Genomic DNA, 18,538 nt, shown 5'->3' with positions numbered 1-18,538 from the left:
AATTTCTAATATACAAATTTAAATAAAATTAATGATAAAATATTAAATGTATATAATCGGCAAATTAATGTCTCGAAAATGAACTTTGTAAATAATATAATTTTTTTAAAAAATTTGATATATACATTTAAATTATATTTGAAAAAAATAAATGTTGGAAATATAAATTAATGCACAATTCTTAATAATTATTTCAATTCCCAAGTATTTAACAAGTTCATAGTTCCTTGGGAACTTTTTATTTATTTTTACTTTATTCCACATCTATAAATCACTTTAATTTCAATAATCCATTTTTTCCTTTTTGTAAATATTTTTAAAGAATTAAATATTCGAATCGAATATTTTTAATATAATTATTTGATTCAAAAATACAAATTAAATACGAATAATGAAGTATTCGATTCGTATTTTTGTAAGCATAATTCTAAGAAATATGCAATACCGGGAAAAATTATCCCTCTACAAAGCCCACGAATTAAAAAAATTTATAATCTAGATAAAGTCCTTCTAAAACTGGATTGACTTAAATCCCATTAATAAATTTTAAGGGGGAGGGGAGTAACCCAAAATGTTTTCCTACCCCATGAGAAAACCGTAGACACAGGTCTGATTTCATTGTAAAATTATTTTTCAACAGTTAGAAACATTAAACTCAGTTATACTTTTTAAAATGAATGAATTATCTTTTTTAAAATATGGCAAACTTATCGGTCATATCCGAGGCAAAATCGGAGGGCTGCATAGAATAATTAACGCCCTCTATTCCATTGTTAATACCAGCGGAGCCATACTCATTGACAGCCTTAGCGTCCTTTGAATCGTAACTAGTATTATTGGCCGTGCTTGACAATGTGGAATTCAAAATGATGGATTTAGCGAATATTTTTGATTGATTTTGAGGTAATTTTCTTTCTTGACCGACGCTGGTATGTCGAGTCGAGGATGATGAGAGAGGAAAAGTTTGAGTAGGAATGTCTTCTTGCAAGCTTATAGGCGCTTCGCGGGTAAGGTCAAACTGCGATATAACTTAGCAATTATAATAACACATTTTAACATGATTTCTATTTATTTATATTAAGCATTTTAATTGAAATTTTCGAATTCGACATTAAAGGCCAGCATGGCCTAGTCCGTGCAAAAATTAGGGTCGGGTCGGACAACTTGTTTAAAGTATTAGAATAATGAATTATTCTTTTTAATAATAGTAAATTATTAGATCTATTTAAAATAAGCGAATACGAATAATTCACTATTCGATTCGTTTTTGAACAGGCCTAAATACAATTATGGTGTATCGTGTTTTTTTTAATCTTTAACTTTGTGTCACTCTTTTTTTTAAAAAAACGGAATTCCTATTTTTAATAAAGTGCGTATATGAAAATTAAAATCCAAATTATGATTTTTTTTGTTAAAAAATTGAGATTAAAAATGTTAAAATTTAACAAAAATATAACTCAAAAATAGGGATCAATATCTCAAATATTTTTTATGCTGCCATTTATTTATATATGAATTAGGTTTCATACTTTGTTTTTAAATAAAAGGCTAAAAATAATACCGAATTCTTGTTCTTCTCTTATAACGTTTGTGATATTTGATATAACCTTATCGAATAACTAAAATGGTTTGTTTTAATATAAATTTTTTTTAAAATTAATAATCTTAAATATTCCACTCCGGTAAAAAAAAATACCAATACTATTCTTGGCCAACAAAATATAGTATTATTTAAAAATATAATATTACCGTTTTAAAATCGATACCGTGATTTAACGTGGAATTTATTGATTGATTAAGAGAGCCTATCTCCTTAAGCCAATTATCTCTCTTCATATCAGATCGGCCGCTTTCGATATGAGTAACGCTCATTTTACTATGGACACCTAAAAAGTGAATTTGAAATGCCTAAATAATGTTCACAATTCGAAACGATATTAAAATAGCGACTTAAATTTTCCGGGAAATTATCATTCTGGGAAATTTTGGGAAAATAGGAAAACAACGGAAAATTTCCTTTTAAAAAATATTTTAAACGTCAATATTGATTCTCTTCCCTATGTTTTATTAAAAATATATAGATTATTAACCTACTATTTAACCAAGTATTAATTTCAATTATTTTCGTTATCTTCGCTTGAAGATAAAATTTCTCGGTTTATAAATTTTTTTTAAATCTCTATAATTTCGTTCTACAAGAGATTTGATCCTGCTTTATAATTGTTGAATATCTCCTGATATAAGTAAATGCCTGAGAAACGTCAGAAACTTGGATTATTTGTATAAAAATGGTTCTTGTAATGTATAATACAGGATCATTTAAAACAATACCTTCATTATGAAAGAGTAAGTCTCTAGTATTATCATTTCCTGCAAAATACCTACTTTTTAAACAGGCTTTAATTAATCATCAAAACTATACCTAACCAAAGAATTTAATTAGGCTAATTTTAGGACAATCCTATTTTTATCTCTAATTGTTTTCCCTTAAATGTTCACAAGAGAATATTGTTATTTTATAATAATTTACAATACCTTTGGCCTTTGCTATTAAAATTTGAATTGAGCAATTTAATTTGCTCTATTTTAAAAACAAATTAATCCATGAGCTACACCCACAATACAATCGATAATTGGATATTTATTTCTTGCAAGTGTCGATGCTTTCTTCAAATTACTTATATTATAAGTTATTATGGTGTTAATTTGTGTTTAATATTTCATCAATTATTCTAATAAATTCATTAGATATATAATCTCCCATTATGCATATTGCTCCCTAATTCAATTTATTTATAAAATGATAGGGAATTACAAAAATAAACACCAAGATAAGGGATAAAGCAAGTAAATATGAAGAAAACATGGACCGTTATAAAAATTATATATCCAACTATTAAATGCATTGGGTGTGCCGCTTATAGACTTATGTTACTTCTAAAGGGTTTAACAAATAAAATATTGTCGATTCAAGTTTTAGTCACAAAGCTCAGTGTCATCCAATATGTAAAATCTAACAATATTTTTTTATCATAAAGGAAAAACAACTCCTTAGAAATAAAAATAAAATTGTTTCCTTTAGTTGCCTAGCCAGTTTTGATGGTAAATATCTTATATTAAAATATAAATATATTTTATTGGAAATGGCAATTCTTGATATTTTTACTTAACGAGATAAATGACTTACTCTTCTCGATAATGATGATGGGTTTTTAAATGATCTTATGCAACTCTACAATTTTATAAAAGTCATATTTACACAAATTTATTTGACGTCCTTCAAGCAATTATTTATATCAAGGATACATTTAACAATTATAAAACAATATCAACATTGTTGCAGAGCGTTCAGAGATTGAGTAGTTTAAGCCGAATTTCTTTTCTGCCATGTACATTATGCTGCTCATATATTTGATCCAAGGTTTTGAAGATTTAATTTAAAAGACAATGAAGTTGAAAGGGGTTAGAATATCGTAACCTTATTTTCTGGATTTCTAGATTTAGATATGCGAAAGTAATGGGAAGCCTATCCAAATATCAGGCAAGGGAAGATTTTAAATGTGGCAAATTTGCAAGGTACATTATTTACAAGATCCAATGGAAAAGGTTAAATACTTTATATTTTAGTAAATAATAACCTAAACCTTTTTATAATCTTAAAATTGTGTTCAATATTTCATTATGTTTATGTTGCATTCAATACGATCGACTCTAGCATACGGATTTTACCAGTGTCACCCGACAGGGGCAGCGTTGAAAAGAATATGGTCCTCTTTTGAAAATATTCATTCGAAATCTAGAAATAAGATTTTAAAAAATGAGGTCCAAAAATTGTCTTTTATAAGAACCAAGCCTCAGTTTATGGTATATCTGAGGAAAAAAATTTCTGCAAATGACAAATTGCTGAATTCTAGATTTCCAGGCTGATCTGGAATCATTTTCATCTTTAAACGAAAATAACTAACAAATTAGTTGAAATTAAATCATTTATGTTTAAATATAAAGTTTCTAATCTATATATTTTCAAGAAAACATGAAAAAATAATCAATATTGACCTGTAAAGTATTTTTAAAAAGATAATTTCTCGTTTTTTCCATAACTTTCCCGTGAAATTAACATTCCTAGACATGAGTATCTTAAGGACTATTCAAGTGAATTAAATAATGTAACAAATATATATAATGAGACATTTAATCGTCGGTTTATGGCGTGACGACTATGCATCTGATAAAAAAAATTAATGACGATATCAAGAATTTTTACATTGCAAAATTTGGATGGGTTAAATAATAAACAATAAGAAAAGTTGGAAAGCGTTTTTTTTATTGATGAGAATATGTAACTTACGTTGAATTTATAAACGCATTATCTTTAAGCGTTGCGTTATTTAAAGTAGCGTTATTACAGCTAGTTCAGTTTTTAAAATTAATTTAAAATAAAGCTAAAATAGAGATAATTATTTTATATAATATTTAAGAAAAATCCTTTACTTTATTACCGAATTCGCTATTATTTTATAATTGTATCGCATATTTATTATCAATGCATCGCAACATATGTTTTTCAAACTTTATCATAGTGTTATCATCATAACGGTCATATTTATACATTTATAACTATTTATTGGTTTTATTTTGTAATAACGCTGTGTTAAATAACGTAACGCTTTAACATAACGTGTTTACTGTAAATAAAGTCTTATAATGGTTTCACTTAAATCAATCTAATAAGAACAATTTGTAAGGCTAAAACTTATTAATATCCAGTGTTAACAACTAGACGCAAATTCGACTAATAAACCAAAAAAAATAGGTTAAAAATGGCGTCACTATATTATGAGTTTAAGGAAGACTTAAAAAAACGTTTTGCCCATATAAGAAAATATTTTAATGCTAGATACATTATTTAACATCCCAAACGACGGCCATATATCATTTTTTAAAATTAAATTCACAGCTGATTACTTTTAGTAAACAATAATGTATGATGCAACAACTGTTCTAATTCGTTGTACAGTTCTATATAGATTGTTGCTATACAAAAAGTAAATCAAATTTGGACGTCAACTTTAGGAAGAGGGGAGGAATGAAAACCTGAGCTGTGAAGAGTTAGAGACCGCTTATGCAGAGGGTTATTTTCGTTAACATTTGAAGGCGCGAGTGAGTTAATGGCGGGGGACGCGTGAGAAATGAGAACGGATTTGCACTTATCGAAAAATTCTTTAATTTCTCTCTCGTAAGTGCTGGAATATATAGTAACGTAAGCCTTGTTAAATTTTTTTTATGGCAATGCAATGAAAAATTAGAATTTATCTAGTTATTTTTTTAAAAAAACATAAAATAATTGTATATAGGGCTGGCAACAATAACAATTATGTTGGTCTTCAATATCAATAGGCACTAAATCAATCCAGGAAATGATATATATTGGTTTAAAGGAAATGCTAAAACCAATGATTCAAATAATTAATTAATACAAATATCTTATATTTATATATTTATTTACTAATTTTGGCTTTATTTTGTGAATAACTTAAAAAAATGTATTTTATATGTCTTAGCAAGTGATATATTTTTATATAAATTTACAGCAAAATATATTGATGCAATAATTATTTCCTTAGAAAAGATAAAATAATATCTGGATCTCTTAAATCCACACCTATTACATAAGTTTAGTAACTGTGATTAGCAATATTATTGTAATCTATGTGAATATATTCATATCAATTATTTATAGAATATGGTATTAATAATTGATTCAATCGATATAGAAAATCAAAAAAAATAATTCAATTTTCTAAATTAACCAGACAACTCATCTTTATATCCTTTTCGAAAACGATGATGTTTATTTTTAAAACACAATCAAAAGTTTTAATAATAATTTTTGTTTTTCTTCTCTAAGTTTTTTGCATAATAATTTTAGTCTAAGCACCACTCTAAATTGGTAGGTCTGACCATTCAGAATTTTTAAGTCAAAACCAGGCCCGAAATATACTTTTTTATTTTTGGATTCAACTTAGGGTCGGATTAGGGCCGAATCGCTCAGGATTTTCTAAACCAATACCATTTTAAGGAAAAATATTTTTTAAATCAATAAGATAGTTAGAAATTGATACAGGCGCGTAACCAATGGGGGGAAAGGGGGAAATTCCCCCCCCCCCATCGCAAATTTGACTATTTTCATAAATATCATTTTAAGCTAATAAAAATTTTACCCCCACCCCCCAGATTCTCCTCTCCCCCCACCAATCTAAGTTTTACAAATATTTGAATATCAATTTCCCAACATATTATTCAAAAATATTAATAAAATGGAAAAATATTTAGTCAAAGAGATTGAAATCAAACGATAATTTATAAATAAGGCTGAGCATGAAAAAAAGTAATGTGTCGTTAACAGCGATATCATTATTGAATTCAATTGATCAATCAGAGTTTATCATTGCTGCTAGTTGCATCAATAAATTATTTTTAGCTCACTACTTTGTAGAAATTTACAAAAACCAAATTTAGATTTGGTTCAAGTTATTGATTTGGCGGAAAATATACATGAACAGGTAGATACAATAAGAATGAATGTAGATAAATATTTTCATAATATTTATCTAGACGTTGAATCGAAGGCTAAATATGATATAATACTAATTAAACCTCGTCTAGCACCTAGGCCATTATTGAGATGAAAATAAATATTGGCTCAATTGAAGAATATTATAAAATATCCATTTTCATCCCATTCTTAGATACCTTTTTATAGCAAATAAAAGTACAGGTTTTAGATAAAAAACAAGTCTTTAGAAATCTTCAAGTTTTATTACCCAAAGATCCTTCTTCATTTTCTAATGCCAATATTGGTAAAATTAAATATTAAGAAAAATTTTATTCCTATGAGATTGATACTGAAATAAATTTAATCAGTGAATTCGAATTGTGGTATAAATATTTATACGTTTAGCTATTTTACCTGAGCATGCTATTGATGCGCTCAATCGGTGTAAAGAAACCTTGGCTCAATTTCCTAATATTTCGAAGTTGTTTTATATTCCTGCATGTTTGCCTATTACAACATGTACTAATGAAAGGACTTTTTCCAACTTGAGAAGGTTGAAAACATATTTACGAAGTATTGAATCTCGGCTAAATGGGTTAGCTCTGTTAAATATACACAGAGATTTGGTTCCAAAGACAAACGAAATAATTAAAAATCTTGTATTTGATAAGAAGTTAAAAAAAACTTGTTAATTTAATTATTTTCTAGTCAATATTTTAAACTACTATTAGTATTTTCAATAAAAAAAATTATATTCTACTTATATTGTATGAGAATTTATGCTGAGGCTAGTTTTTAAAGCAAATTTTAAAAAAAATGACATTACACTTTATTTCAACTTTACATATAAATAAACCTTTACATTTAAAAAAACTTTATTAAATATAATATACCTAACTTGAAATAATAAAAAAGAGGCTTGTAATATCCTATCTATAAGCACGAATTAGTAAATAATAGTTAAAAATAGAAATATAATTATTATTAAATTATTCATAATTTAATAGAATAGCTAAATAAGACCCGGCCGAAGGCCGGGGAAAGCTGGCCGAAGGCCAGGTAAAAGGGGTTTGGGGGCGAAGCCCCCAAAAATTTTTCCCCTCCTATAAGAAAATCCTGGATACGCCACTGAATTGATACCTATAAATGATCTAGTAGTACATTATTAAAATGTCAAGATAAGGGAAAATTCTATCTGTATTACATGTAAGAGTTTGGATGGATGGACAAGAGGTTGTGGTTCAAATGTTAGCAACCTCAAATGAATCACTCAACGTTTTATATATTATGCGTAAAACCAATTGCGCTTTTATATGAACAGGTTCGGGTCCCAGAAATATTAAAATGGGTTCTATAATCCACTTGAAAAAATTATAACTATTGATGAGTTAAAGGATTTTATAAATCCCATTAGATGTTATAGCAATGTCCAAGTTGCACGTAATCATTCCAAGTCTTGTCCAGATTGTCAAACCGATAGTTATAACGGTTTAAATTCCGGTTTTAGTGTACTTATAAATCAATATAGATTTAAGAGATTGAGTTACCTTAATCAGTTCTATGTAAATATCGGGCGAAGCTAACTTAAGCCATTTGATCAATTCCCGAAAAGGAGAACATGACTCTTTCAGAGACTTGCTCTTGAGATTACTCAACGTTACTATGTTATTTAGAATAGACTTTTCATCCTTAGCACCCAATTGGTTGTGGTTGCTTGTATTAGAATATGCGGTTGTGGTATTAATATTTAAGGATGCGAATATCTTGTTATTCTGTAAAAAAAAATTAATATGAGAGGTCATTAAATATAGGGATGAAGTTATTTTCGAGAAAAAAAAATCCTGTTTTTTAACTATATACTACAAATCTTACAGATAAATTTACCTATTTTTTTATAAAATATTAACTTTTGAATGTTTTAAAATTTCATTAAAATAATTGCTAAGCATATTTTTGTTGTGATATCGATGTATATGGCAAATAATATAAAATGTTAATTTAGTTTTTTTTCGTATAATTGCATGAAGAATTTATTATGGCTAAAGTTTTTTGGGATAATTTATATTTGTTAATATTAGACATGTAATTAATTTGGAAAATTTTTACGTTATTATGAGATTAAATGTGATGTTTTATTATTAGAAGTGATATGATAGTCTATGTAAATTTAAATATTTTAGAAAAAAGTTGTTGCTTTTTGATATGAAGATTATTAAATTTTTTTTGTACTTTTTAGATTTTATTTTTATATTATTTTATAATTTTGATTATATTATTATAATTGTATATTGGATCATGTTATATAAGCTAAGGTGACAATAAAGGATCATTAATTAATTATACATGAATTTATTTATTTATATTTTAGCAACTTATATATTTTTCAGACCTCTCGTTTTTAATATTACTGGTTAAATAAAAAAAGTCAAAAATACTTACCACTTTATTGAAAATGGATATCAGATGGTGTAGCAACTTTTTGGAAAAGTTTATTCGCAATGTCTCAAATTCGGTGTATTTTTCATGAACTGCTTTCATTTTTTTCAAGGCTATAAAATTTAAATAAGATTTTTAAAAACTTACCAAGTAGGGAAAAAAATGCATATATTTATTCGAAGCATTTCTTATTTAAGGCTGCGAATGAACACGAAGCGATTAAACAGCTGATTAAGTTTATAAAAAAATTTCAATTCATTTGTCATTTCACCTGTATTTCTATAACTTAAATTTTGTTATTTTTTTAAATTAGTTATTTTTAAAATGTATTTTATAGAGACAGTATATTCTTTTTTAAAATATGCTCTTCTATAAATATTACATTTTTATGATCGAATTTTTAGATAAAAAAAATAAAGATGGATTTTCAAAGGGAAAAAATCATTTAAAATAAAGAAATATAATCTTTAAAAGCATTATGGGTTGAAAGTATCCATAACGTTTAAATTCTCTACTACCAAAGTTTTCTAATAAATGCCACCGGTTAATTTCGGTTTCCTAGCTCAGTTCTACACTAAGGTTTTATCATAACAGCTCTAGAAAAAATAGAATTGCCTATCGTTTATAAAATATTTATTTCTTATATTCGATCCAAATTGGTCTTCTAAATTAAAAGATATTTTTAAAAAATTATGCTTGCATACTATTAAATTTTACAAAAAAATAAAGATATACATAAAATTTATTAGTTTTCTTTCTTTCTTGCTGATTCATTCATATATGAGTCAGAGACCTGCAGGCCCGGCCCATATTTTAGTTTCTTTAAATAAACCCGAATCGGGCTGGGCTTAAAATTTTTTTTTTAAAATAACAAATACCTAGGCCGGGCTGTACATTTTAAAACTAAATATTTTAAATAGCCATTATTAACTATAAAAATTAATAGAATATATTTTAAAAAAATCCGGGTCGGGCCAAAAATTATAAAACTCGGGCCGGACTGAAAAATGAAAAAATCCGGGCTGGACCGGGGAAATGGTACCTCTGCAGGTGAGTTAAGTAAAATATAAAATTTATTATTAAATGTTAAACCAATATTAGATCGAGAATACGTTATCGATTTTTGAAGTTCATAAGCCGCCCTGTTAAACTCCTTAATCCTTTCCGTTACGTTTAGATCATCATCGGCGAGCACTTTTTTAAAGTGGGAAGGGTAATCTAGATTTTCCTGGTTGGTACATATAAATATAACGCTATGATGGATCAAGCTTAATACTCAAAATGGTAATAGGATGAAAAATTCCCAGAAAAAAAATCTGATGAGGTTGTTATATAGATTGTTTAAATAAATAAAACGTTTTTAAGTCACGAATTAACTAGCCCGACGTGTCTATGTCTTGGCGGTTGAAAGTTTAAATGTCAATTCTTGTGTAAATTAACAAGAGTTTGGCACCTGGACGAAAAGGGGTTCTAGTACTTAAAATTTTGATAAGTGAGTTCTGATTCTGCTTTCTAAAATTTGATGCGATTCCAAAGTTTTAGGTTCTGGTCTCAAACTCTAAAGCATATAAATGTTCAATCACTTTCTCAAACATTCATCTTTATAGAAAAGAATGGGCCGCCAGATATAGGGTAGGACTTATGTATATTTTTGAAAAGGAGTAGTTTAAGATAAATTGTATATGGGCTTTTACCAATTTTATAGTTTTTTGAGGGATTTTATAATTAAGGAATCATAAACTCCCATTAATTTTTTTTAATAAAACTTAATTAAACTATCTGAAATACTCTATGATTATATTAGTGAAATTCTAAATCAAATTTAGAAATTCATCCAATTCTTGGCATGTCCAAGTTAGCTAAGAATTTATTTCGCAAGTTATTTGGTTGTGTCCAAGCCCTTATTAATGATTCGAAAAGTTTCAAAATTTTGCAAATTAAAAAAAATCGTTTAAAGATCGCATTTAAGATTTTTTTAAGGGATAAAAAAATTTTTGATTTCAATCATGAAAGTTTTTTATGTGTAAAAATTAGAAAAATATGGTTCTACTTTCTTATAAAGACTTGCAACTCTAGTCATTATCACAAATTTCCACTGTCTAATTACATATGATAAATAGTAGTTATTTTTATCACAATTTTATTCTTTCTATTTTTTTTTATTCGTCGATTTAAAAAGATCTTTTTGAAAAAAAAGGAATTTAGGTAAAATAAGCTTAAAAATTCTGTTTGAGCATTCTCAAAAAAAATTAATATAAGGGAGGTTTAAAATTCTTAAGAGTATTATATTTTTGTTATAATGAGCATTTTCAAACTATAAATATCTATTACGTAAGCCAAGATATATTGTGATACCATTTTTTAAAATTAAAATAGCGATAAAATTCGGAGTTTGATACTTGTCTAGCTATAGGCAACTCAGGCCAAAAATTTTTCAGATTAGGATGCCCAAATTATACAAACTTTTTTATTATATTTAACATAAATAATAGCCCTGTATCGGACCAATTTTCCAGGCTCAATAGAATTCGAGAAATTTTTTTAAATTAAAACCCGAACAAGTTAAAATGTCTACCCTTCGATCAAAGAAGTTTTAAAATTTTAAAGAAATCATATGTAAAATTTTTGAAATTTTCTAGAATAATGTTGTGGTGTTTATATTAAGGCTTATGTTTTTTCTATAAAGTTTCAAAAGTTTGCGATCATATTTTTTGATATTTTGGACTTAGCTTAAACAAAAAATATAATTATTTACAATCAATTCGGTGAGTTCTTGCTTGAGGGCAGTTTTGTTTTTATCGACCAGGTGGATGGCATTATCCTTTTCGTCCATGAGGTCCATGTGACCCCGGACGTGATTGAGGCACGTCTCGTCCCAGTCCATTAACTTGTGCTCCAGAATTTCAACTTGTGTTAGCGCGCCATCTACAATTTTCATGAGTTGGCTCATATCGAGTTCCGACCCCATGAGGGAATATATGTTGACCTATTTTGAAATGAAATTTTTCTTAATCTTTTTTTTAGTGTTGGATCCAAAATTTGTTTAAAAAGTTATAAAATTTTAAGAAAGACTACCATATTTTTATTTTCCCGTTAAAAAAAAAGATTGTTGCCATATAATTCTAAATTTTTTTGATGTTTTTGGACACAGAGTAGTATAATATACTAGACCTCCAATTAATTCAAATGGTTCGATATTTATTATCTCTAATGCAATCCATTCGTCATTAGCTCAGGGACCTTAATTTTTTGTTAATTTTTTAAATTTAAAAAAAACGTTAAGAAAATTTTTTAACATAAAGATGTTGATCGAAATTGTAGTGTTGTTAAATGGTGCAGTCCTCCTGACTCCAAGTCGAAGTCGCGATAAATCGACTCAAGTCGCGACTCGAGTTCTGAACTTGAGTTTAAACTCGAATCGGCTTGAATAATTCCAAGTTATTATTATTGTTTTTGTTGCCTGCTAAGATTAATTATATAATATTTTATTAAAATTATCAAATCAATATTAATAAATATCATATTTTAAAAAAATTTACGAATCTAAGCCTCGAAATGTAAAAGTTATCTCATTACTTCATTGTCTTATTTTTATCCCAAAATTTCAAGTCATTAAAAATTCATTACCTTATATTTATTAGAGGTCGCTGTCGTATTTGTATATACGAATATATGTTTATTACGCGAAATGCCAATCAACCGATTTAAATAAGGTTGATTGGATATAAAAACTACATGTGATGATATATTTTTTCTGATATAGATTATTATAAAAGTTATCATTAGTTTTTTTTTCTCTTTTTCTTATGAAAAAGAATTATTGGATTATTATTATTTTCTTAATAAAGAAACTTGAATTTTGTTTCCGTTGAATAAAACATATATCGTTTAATTTGAGTCAGTTAGGAATTACAAGTAAGATTATTTTTTTCTCGTAGTTAGAATTTTTCAGTTAGTAGGTTTTATAATTTCTCTTAGATTGATTTTTTTTTAGTCGCCATAGGCCAACCCAAGTAATTAACATATTGATTTGCACAAATTTTCCGACTCGTAATAATTTAATTTTAAAAACGGCATATCTGTTCTTTCAAAATATTTTAAAAACTTCGGCCCGGTCCTGAAAAATATTTTGCCAAATTTGTTCGGCCGGTGAATCTTTTTGGTATATTATTTACAAAAAATCTTATTACGAAAAACAAAAGCGATCTTATTTTTATGAAATAAAATATTTACAAAAATTTTTCTAGTTAATTTATTATTTTTAAATTAAACTACATTTTTAATATATATTTTAAAAAAATATATATAATTTTGTATTATGTTTGTTTAACAGTTCGTAAACTACTCGAGTCACGACTTGACTAGTAAACCAACTCGGTTAAGATTTAACAACACTAAAAATTACTAATAAATTTTTCTAGAGCTAAAATTATATGAGGTCAATCATGTGTTAATTGAGTTGGGTAACCTTTAAATTTAATAATTGGGATTATAAGGTTTATGAAATTCCAAGATTTTTTTTCTTGAGAGAATCTTTGGTTTTTAAACGTTGCTTTTGTAGCTCCTTTTTAAATTATAGTCCATGTTTACAGTAGGGTTTAAGTTAGAACTTGCCAGTAAATGCGAACTTATAGTAAATGCGTTATGTTCAAGTGGTTCGTCATTTAATGCAGCGTTATTAACAAAATTGTTGTATTTATAATCTTTTTATAATTTCTTATATGTACTCGTATTCTGATTAAATAATTTCTTTTAACAGATATATTAATTTCGAAAGAGCTGATTGATTATTATTATTACATTTAAAAAAATTGTAACTATCACTTTTTTAATATCATTGAAAATTAATTATAGGGTACCGCCATCAGCGGCGATACTCTTAAAAGGATACAAATATATGTTAATTTTGAAAGTAAAATTTCCATAATTATATATATTCATATTCCATCTCTCGTTTCTTTGATAAATTCTAAAGCCTTAAAATGACTTATATGTTTTTAGCCTCAGATTGAAATATTTATTTTAAGCTGGGTGAATATTATATACATCCTTGTGTGTAAGGCAATATGTGTAATATCTTATAAAATAGTCTGAGTATTTTACAAAATGATGGAATCTATTTCAGGCATTATAAAAAATTACACAGATTGACTGGAATAATAATTCGGCAATATATGTTTGCGAATTCATATTCGTACAAATAAAATCATTATTCGATTCGTAATATTCAATTTTATTCGAAAATTCAATTTTTCAAAAATTTATAAAAAATAGAATAATTTTATAAAAAAATAAGAATAGATGTGCAAGTGACATGTTTTAAAATAGCACTTTTATGGATTTTACTAAAACTAAAAATTGTCACAATGAATAAAAATTAAATTTACCGAAAATAAGAATTGAAATAAAATCCAAAGATTTCATAATATTATCCAAACAAAATTCACCCAATTTTTAGAACTGCTTATAATGTTTACAATCTATTATAAACATTAAATAATATTTAATTTAAAATATATAATCAAATTTAAACCTTTTAATATTTTTTTGGTCATAATGTATAATTAAAGGAAGGTTCCAAAAATTAATTTTTTTAATAACTTTAGAAAAAGTACCATAAATTTTTTAAATAAAAATATCATATTATCTCTGCAAAATTTTAAGTTTCAAATTTTAATATTTTCTGAGATATAACTATTTAAAATTGTTTAATGGGAGTTTTCTCCACCTATGTAGTGTATTAATATTTTGCCCCATTCTTTTTAATTTTTATAATAAATTTTATACTAAATGGAAAATATACGTGTTTTGGATATCATCTTAAAAATGAATGAAAATTGCCATGTTAGATATTTGTGTTGTAAATTTTAATAAAATAAAATTTTTAAAGCACTATTCAACCAGATTCAGAGATATACATCTTCGGGGTTACATAATATACATCCCAAATTAAGTTGAAAATCACACAATGCATGATTTCATTACATCTTATTTTTATAAAAATACTTAAGATGGAGTTATAAATTATATATCATTTTATGGCCCTTAAAATTATACATTGGAAAATAAAAAAATCCAAATGTTTTCCTATTTCCAGTAAAAATTAAAAAAATTAACATTGTTGTGAAAGTAATTTTTAAAAATTTCTATTTAAATTTTTATTATATTTAATAAAAAAATTAAATATAGATGGGAGATATATTAAAAATCATTTTAATATAATATATTTAATAAAAAATATATATGTATTAGTATTAAAATAAAAAATATCTACTCAATATAACCAATATGATGTCCTGGGCCAATATGCAAGCAAGCTGTGATTATTATTATTAGAAAGTTATATTATAAAATAAACATTTTGCAAATTTATATACAAACTATTATTAAAAAACCACTTGTCTTTATCATATTCCATTTTGTGCTTTTAAAACTTATGATATGATAGTTTTTAGGTATGCCCTGTCACTGTTATGGGATCTACTATTATTATTACTTGTTTAATGAGCAGCCATATCTTTTCCTCAATTGTGGAGTAAAAAAGAAGGATAATGATAGTCCTCAGGGATATAAAAAAAGTAATATAGATCTCCTCAGTAGGTCCATTCTTTTTTAGTCATGAACCATCAAAAACATATGTTACAAATTTTTTAATATAGCAAAAAGAAAATTATTGGCATTTGAGATATTGTTACTTTTAAAGCCCTCTGAATATGAATATATTTTTAATCTAAGTTTATTAAACTTAAGAAAAATACAGCATGTATTTTCCACCTGAAATAGGGAGAGCTAAATGGAATCGCTCTTTCATTCATTATATAGATGGTCATTCAAAAATCTCGTTTTTTTTTGGTTGATTTGACATGAAATGCCCCAGATATAGAAAAAACATGCAGATGAATTAAAGTAAAAAATAAAATATTCATCTATTAGATAAAAACTTGATAATTTATTTTTTATTTTACTTAGGCTAAGTCCATAATATCAAAAAATATGCTTCACAAACATTTTAGTAATTTATGGTGTGCTTGGAAACCAAGGCCCCAGGTTCAATCCTGGTAAGGAATTGTAAAAATTTTCATGTTTTTCTTATATGACTGATGTTTAAAGACTAAAGGCATATGATAAGATGAATTTCTGAGCTGATAAATGTCACCCCTGTCACCGACAGGCTTGGATAGCCAGGTGCTAGGATACTTGTCCAAAAAACCAAATAGAAGATGGCCAGCTGAACTTGTGGGCCATTCCCAGCTCTAGGATAATGGTGACCTTGAGGGCCATTCTAGCACAATGCTACCAATCTACAATGGACTTGATAACGATACTCCAGTGGGAGATCAATCAAGATTGATACTCCTGTGGGAAATCAAGCTTACAATGATCTGAAACTTCGGTGTGTAATCAAGATACAATGACCTTGTTAGCGATACTCTGATGGAGGATCCAAATGGAATCGATAAGAATATTCCATTGGGAATGGAATCGATAAAGATACTTCAATGGAATATCGCAAATATAAATTAGATAAAAAGAGATAGCAGGAATAAAGTGGAGAGAGAAATTGAAGGAGCTTACCACCAGAAAAGGTGAAAAAAGAAAGAAAAAAATATAAACTTTTTTTGATATTAAAATATGTCCATAATAAATTGTAGAAAAATTTCAAAAATTTAACATACTGTTTCATTAATTTTTTACAACAAACAATTTTAAATTTTTAAAAAAGATTTTGGACTTAGTCTTATATATAATATGAATGAATAAATAAATATTTACAAAATTTTCTAAATATAAACAAATAGTACAAATAATATTGAATAGTACAAATATTAAAACCTATTATTCAACAAATATTTTTTTTATTTACGAAATAATTGTGATATTCATATTCACAGAATATAAATCTAATTATAGCAAGTAATTCCTTTTTGGCTTATTACCAAAAAGATAATATATTAAAATAATTTTAATTAACTTACACCATCCAAAACACTCAACTCTTTTGCGAGTTTTTCTGAAAAAGCTTCAATGTCAACAAAGGTCTTGTCTTTATCAAATTCATTCATTAATTTCTCTAAATCTTTTTCTTCCTTCTTTGAAATTATTTGATATGATATTCCATTATTAAAGCTATTTTCTGCAAGATTAGAACTGGATTTTATTTCCTTATCTTTTGATAAAGATTGGGGTTTTATTGGAGTTCCTATTAAATCTATAAAATATAAAATTAGTTAAACTTAACTATCAGATTAAAACAATAAATAGTATAAGTATCATTTTTAATTACCATCTTCAAGACTGGAAGGTGGATGTAGAAACACAGGCATCATTTCTAGTGGGGCAAGATGCCTTTTACACATTTTATATAAAGTTGTTAAGAAAGTTTCCTTTTCATTAATATTATTTGCTTCCCATAAATAAGCTTTTTCAAAGTAAATATCAAATGTCAAAGATTCCTTATAAATAACAATATAAAAATATATATATTGATTTTATACTGGATCATCACAATGGCAATCAATTTTCTTTAAACTTGTTAAAGGCCAACAAGCAATTTTTCTAAAGGCCTCATTTTTTTCTATCTTTTTAATTTTATAGATGAAAATCTGATTTCCTTCATTATTTGCTTCAAATTTAAAATTGTATGAATAAAAAAAAATGCAATTCAAACCTGATATACACAAAAGGGCATGCTTTTTGCGTTTACTAATCCTAGATACATGAAGCGCATACAGTAATCTTTCATCTTGTGCTGTGAAAACATCAGTTTGTAAGGCTTTTCTTAAAGAAATCATTTAGCTAAAATAATGAACATAGCCTAATATAAAACGATTGACAAGATAGGAAATGTGTGCTCGCAGTCAATCATTGATAAATTATTGTAACATTGAAAGCGTTTTAAACGGTAATAAAGTAATAGACCAGGAGCAGACATTATAAATATACACCATAGGCGTAGCCGGGGAGTGGCAAGGGGAAATCCCCCCCTCCAGAAATTTATCACTTTTTGTAAATATCATTTTTAGCTAATAAAAAAATATCCCCCTTAGTCCTCCCCCCACTCCCTGACCCTCAAATATGTATGCATATATCTTAAATAATAATTTAAAAGAAAGAATATAAAAGTTGATATTTTTTTATAAAACTATATATCATAATTTATAGATTTTGGGAAAATAAATTTATAAATAATGAACCAAAAATGTTTTTTAATAAATGGAATATAAGCATAAGTCTTAAGACAGAAGTGAAATGTATTATAATTAATAATAATAGATCCATAAAATTACTAAATAATATAATATATCAAATATAATTTTTTATAAAGTGAGTAATTTTAATTTATTTATCTTAATAAAAGTAAAATATAATTATAAACTATTGATAAAATTAAGTCATAAATTAAAAAAATATTAAAGCACAATACAAACAGTGGAATATTATATGTCGTAGATTTACAGTATATCTAATTATCAAATGACAATCAAGTAATTTTTACCAATATAGCGAATTAAATATTTTACAGAAAACTATAAAATATTGATAAGG

The 18,538-nt window shown here is 26.4% G+C and overlaps 1 protein-coding gene across 2 annotated transcripts in view; it reads right to left on the bottom strand.

Moving 5' to 3' along the window:
* LOC135930917 (exocyst complex component 1-like) overlaps nt 1-17,800 on the bottom strand; it is a 35,860-nt gene extending 18,060 nt beyond the window's left edge. For both annotated transcript variants that reach the window (XM_065467717.1, XM_065467718.1), the window contains exons 1-12: nt 17,661-17,800; nt 17,488-17,615; nt 17,277-17,445; nt 16,969-17,201; nt 11,748-11,978; nt 10,085-10,220; nt 8,996-9,105; nt 8,104-8,328; nt 5,095-5,266; nt 1,750-1,886; nt 1,562-1,619; nt 708-1,029 (exon numbers count right to left, since the gene is read on the bottom strand). In XM_065467717.1, the coding sequence (XP_065323789.1) occupies nt 708-1,029; nt 1,562-1,619; nt 1,750-1,886; nt 5,095-5,266; nt 8,104-8,328; nt 8,996-9,105; nt 10,085-10,220; nt 11,748-11,978; nt 16,969-17,201; nt 17,277-17,445; nt 17,488-17,615; nt 17,661-17,784 (2,045 nt within the window). In that variant the 5' untranslated portion in view covers nt 17,785-17,800. The remainder of the gene's footprint in view (nt 1-707; nt 1,030-1,561; nt 1,620-1,749; nt 1,887-5,094; nt 5,267-8,103; nt 8,329-8,995; nt 9,106-10,084; nt 10,221-11,747; nt 11,979-16,968; nt 17,202-17,276; nt 17,446-17,487; nt 17,616-17,660) is intronic.
* Between the last annotated feature and the right edge of the window lie 738 nt (nt 17,801-18,538).

The sequence above is a fragment of the Gordionus sp. m RMFG-2023 genome, chromosome 1 (genome assembly GCF_954871325.1).
Source record: "Gordionus sp. m RMFG-2023 chromosome 1, tfGorSpeb1-WG-v2, whole genome shotgun sequence".
Lineage (NCBI taxonomy): Eukaryota > Metazoa > Nematomorpha > Gordioida > Chordodea > Parachordodidae > Gordionus > Gordionus sp. m RMFG-2023.
This window is presented reverse-complemented; position numbering and strand designations above follow the sequence as displayed.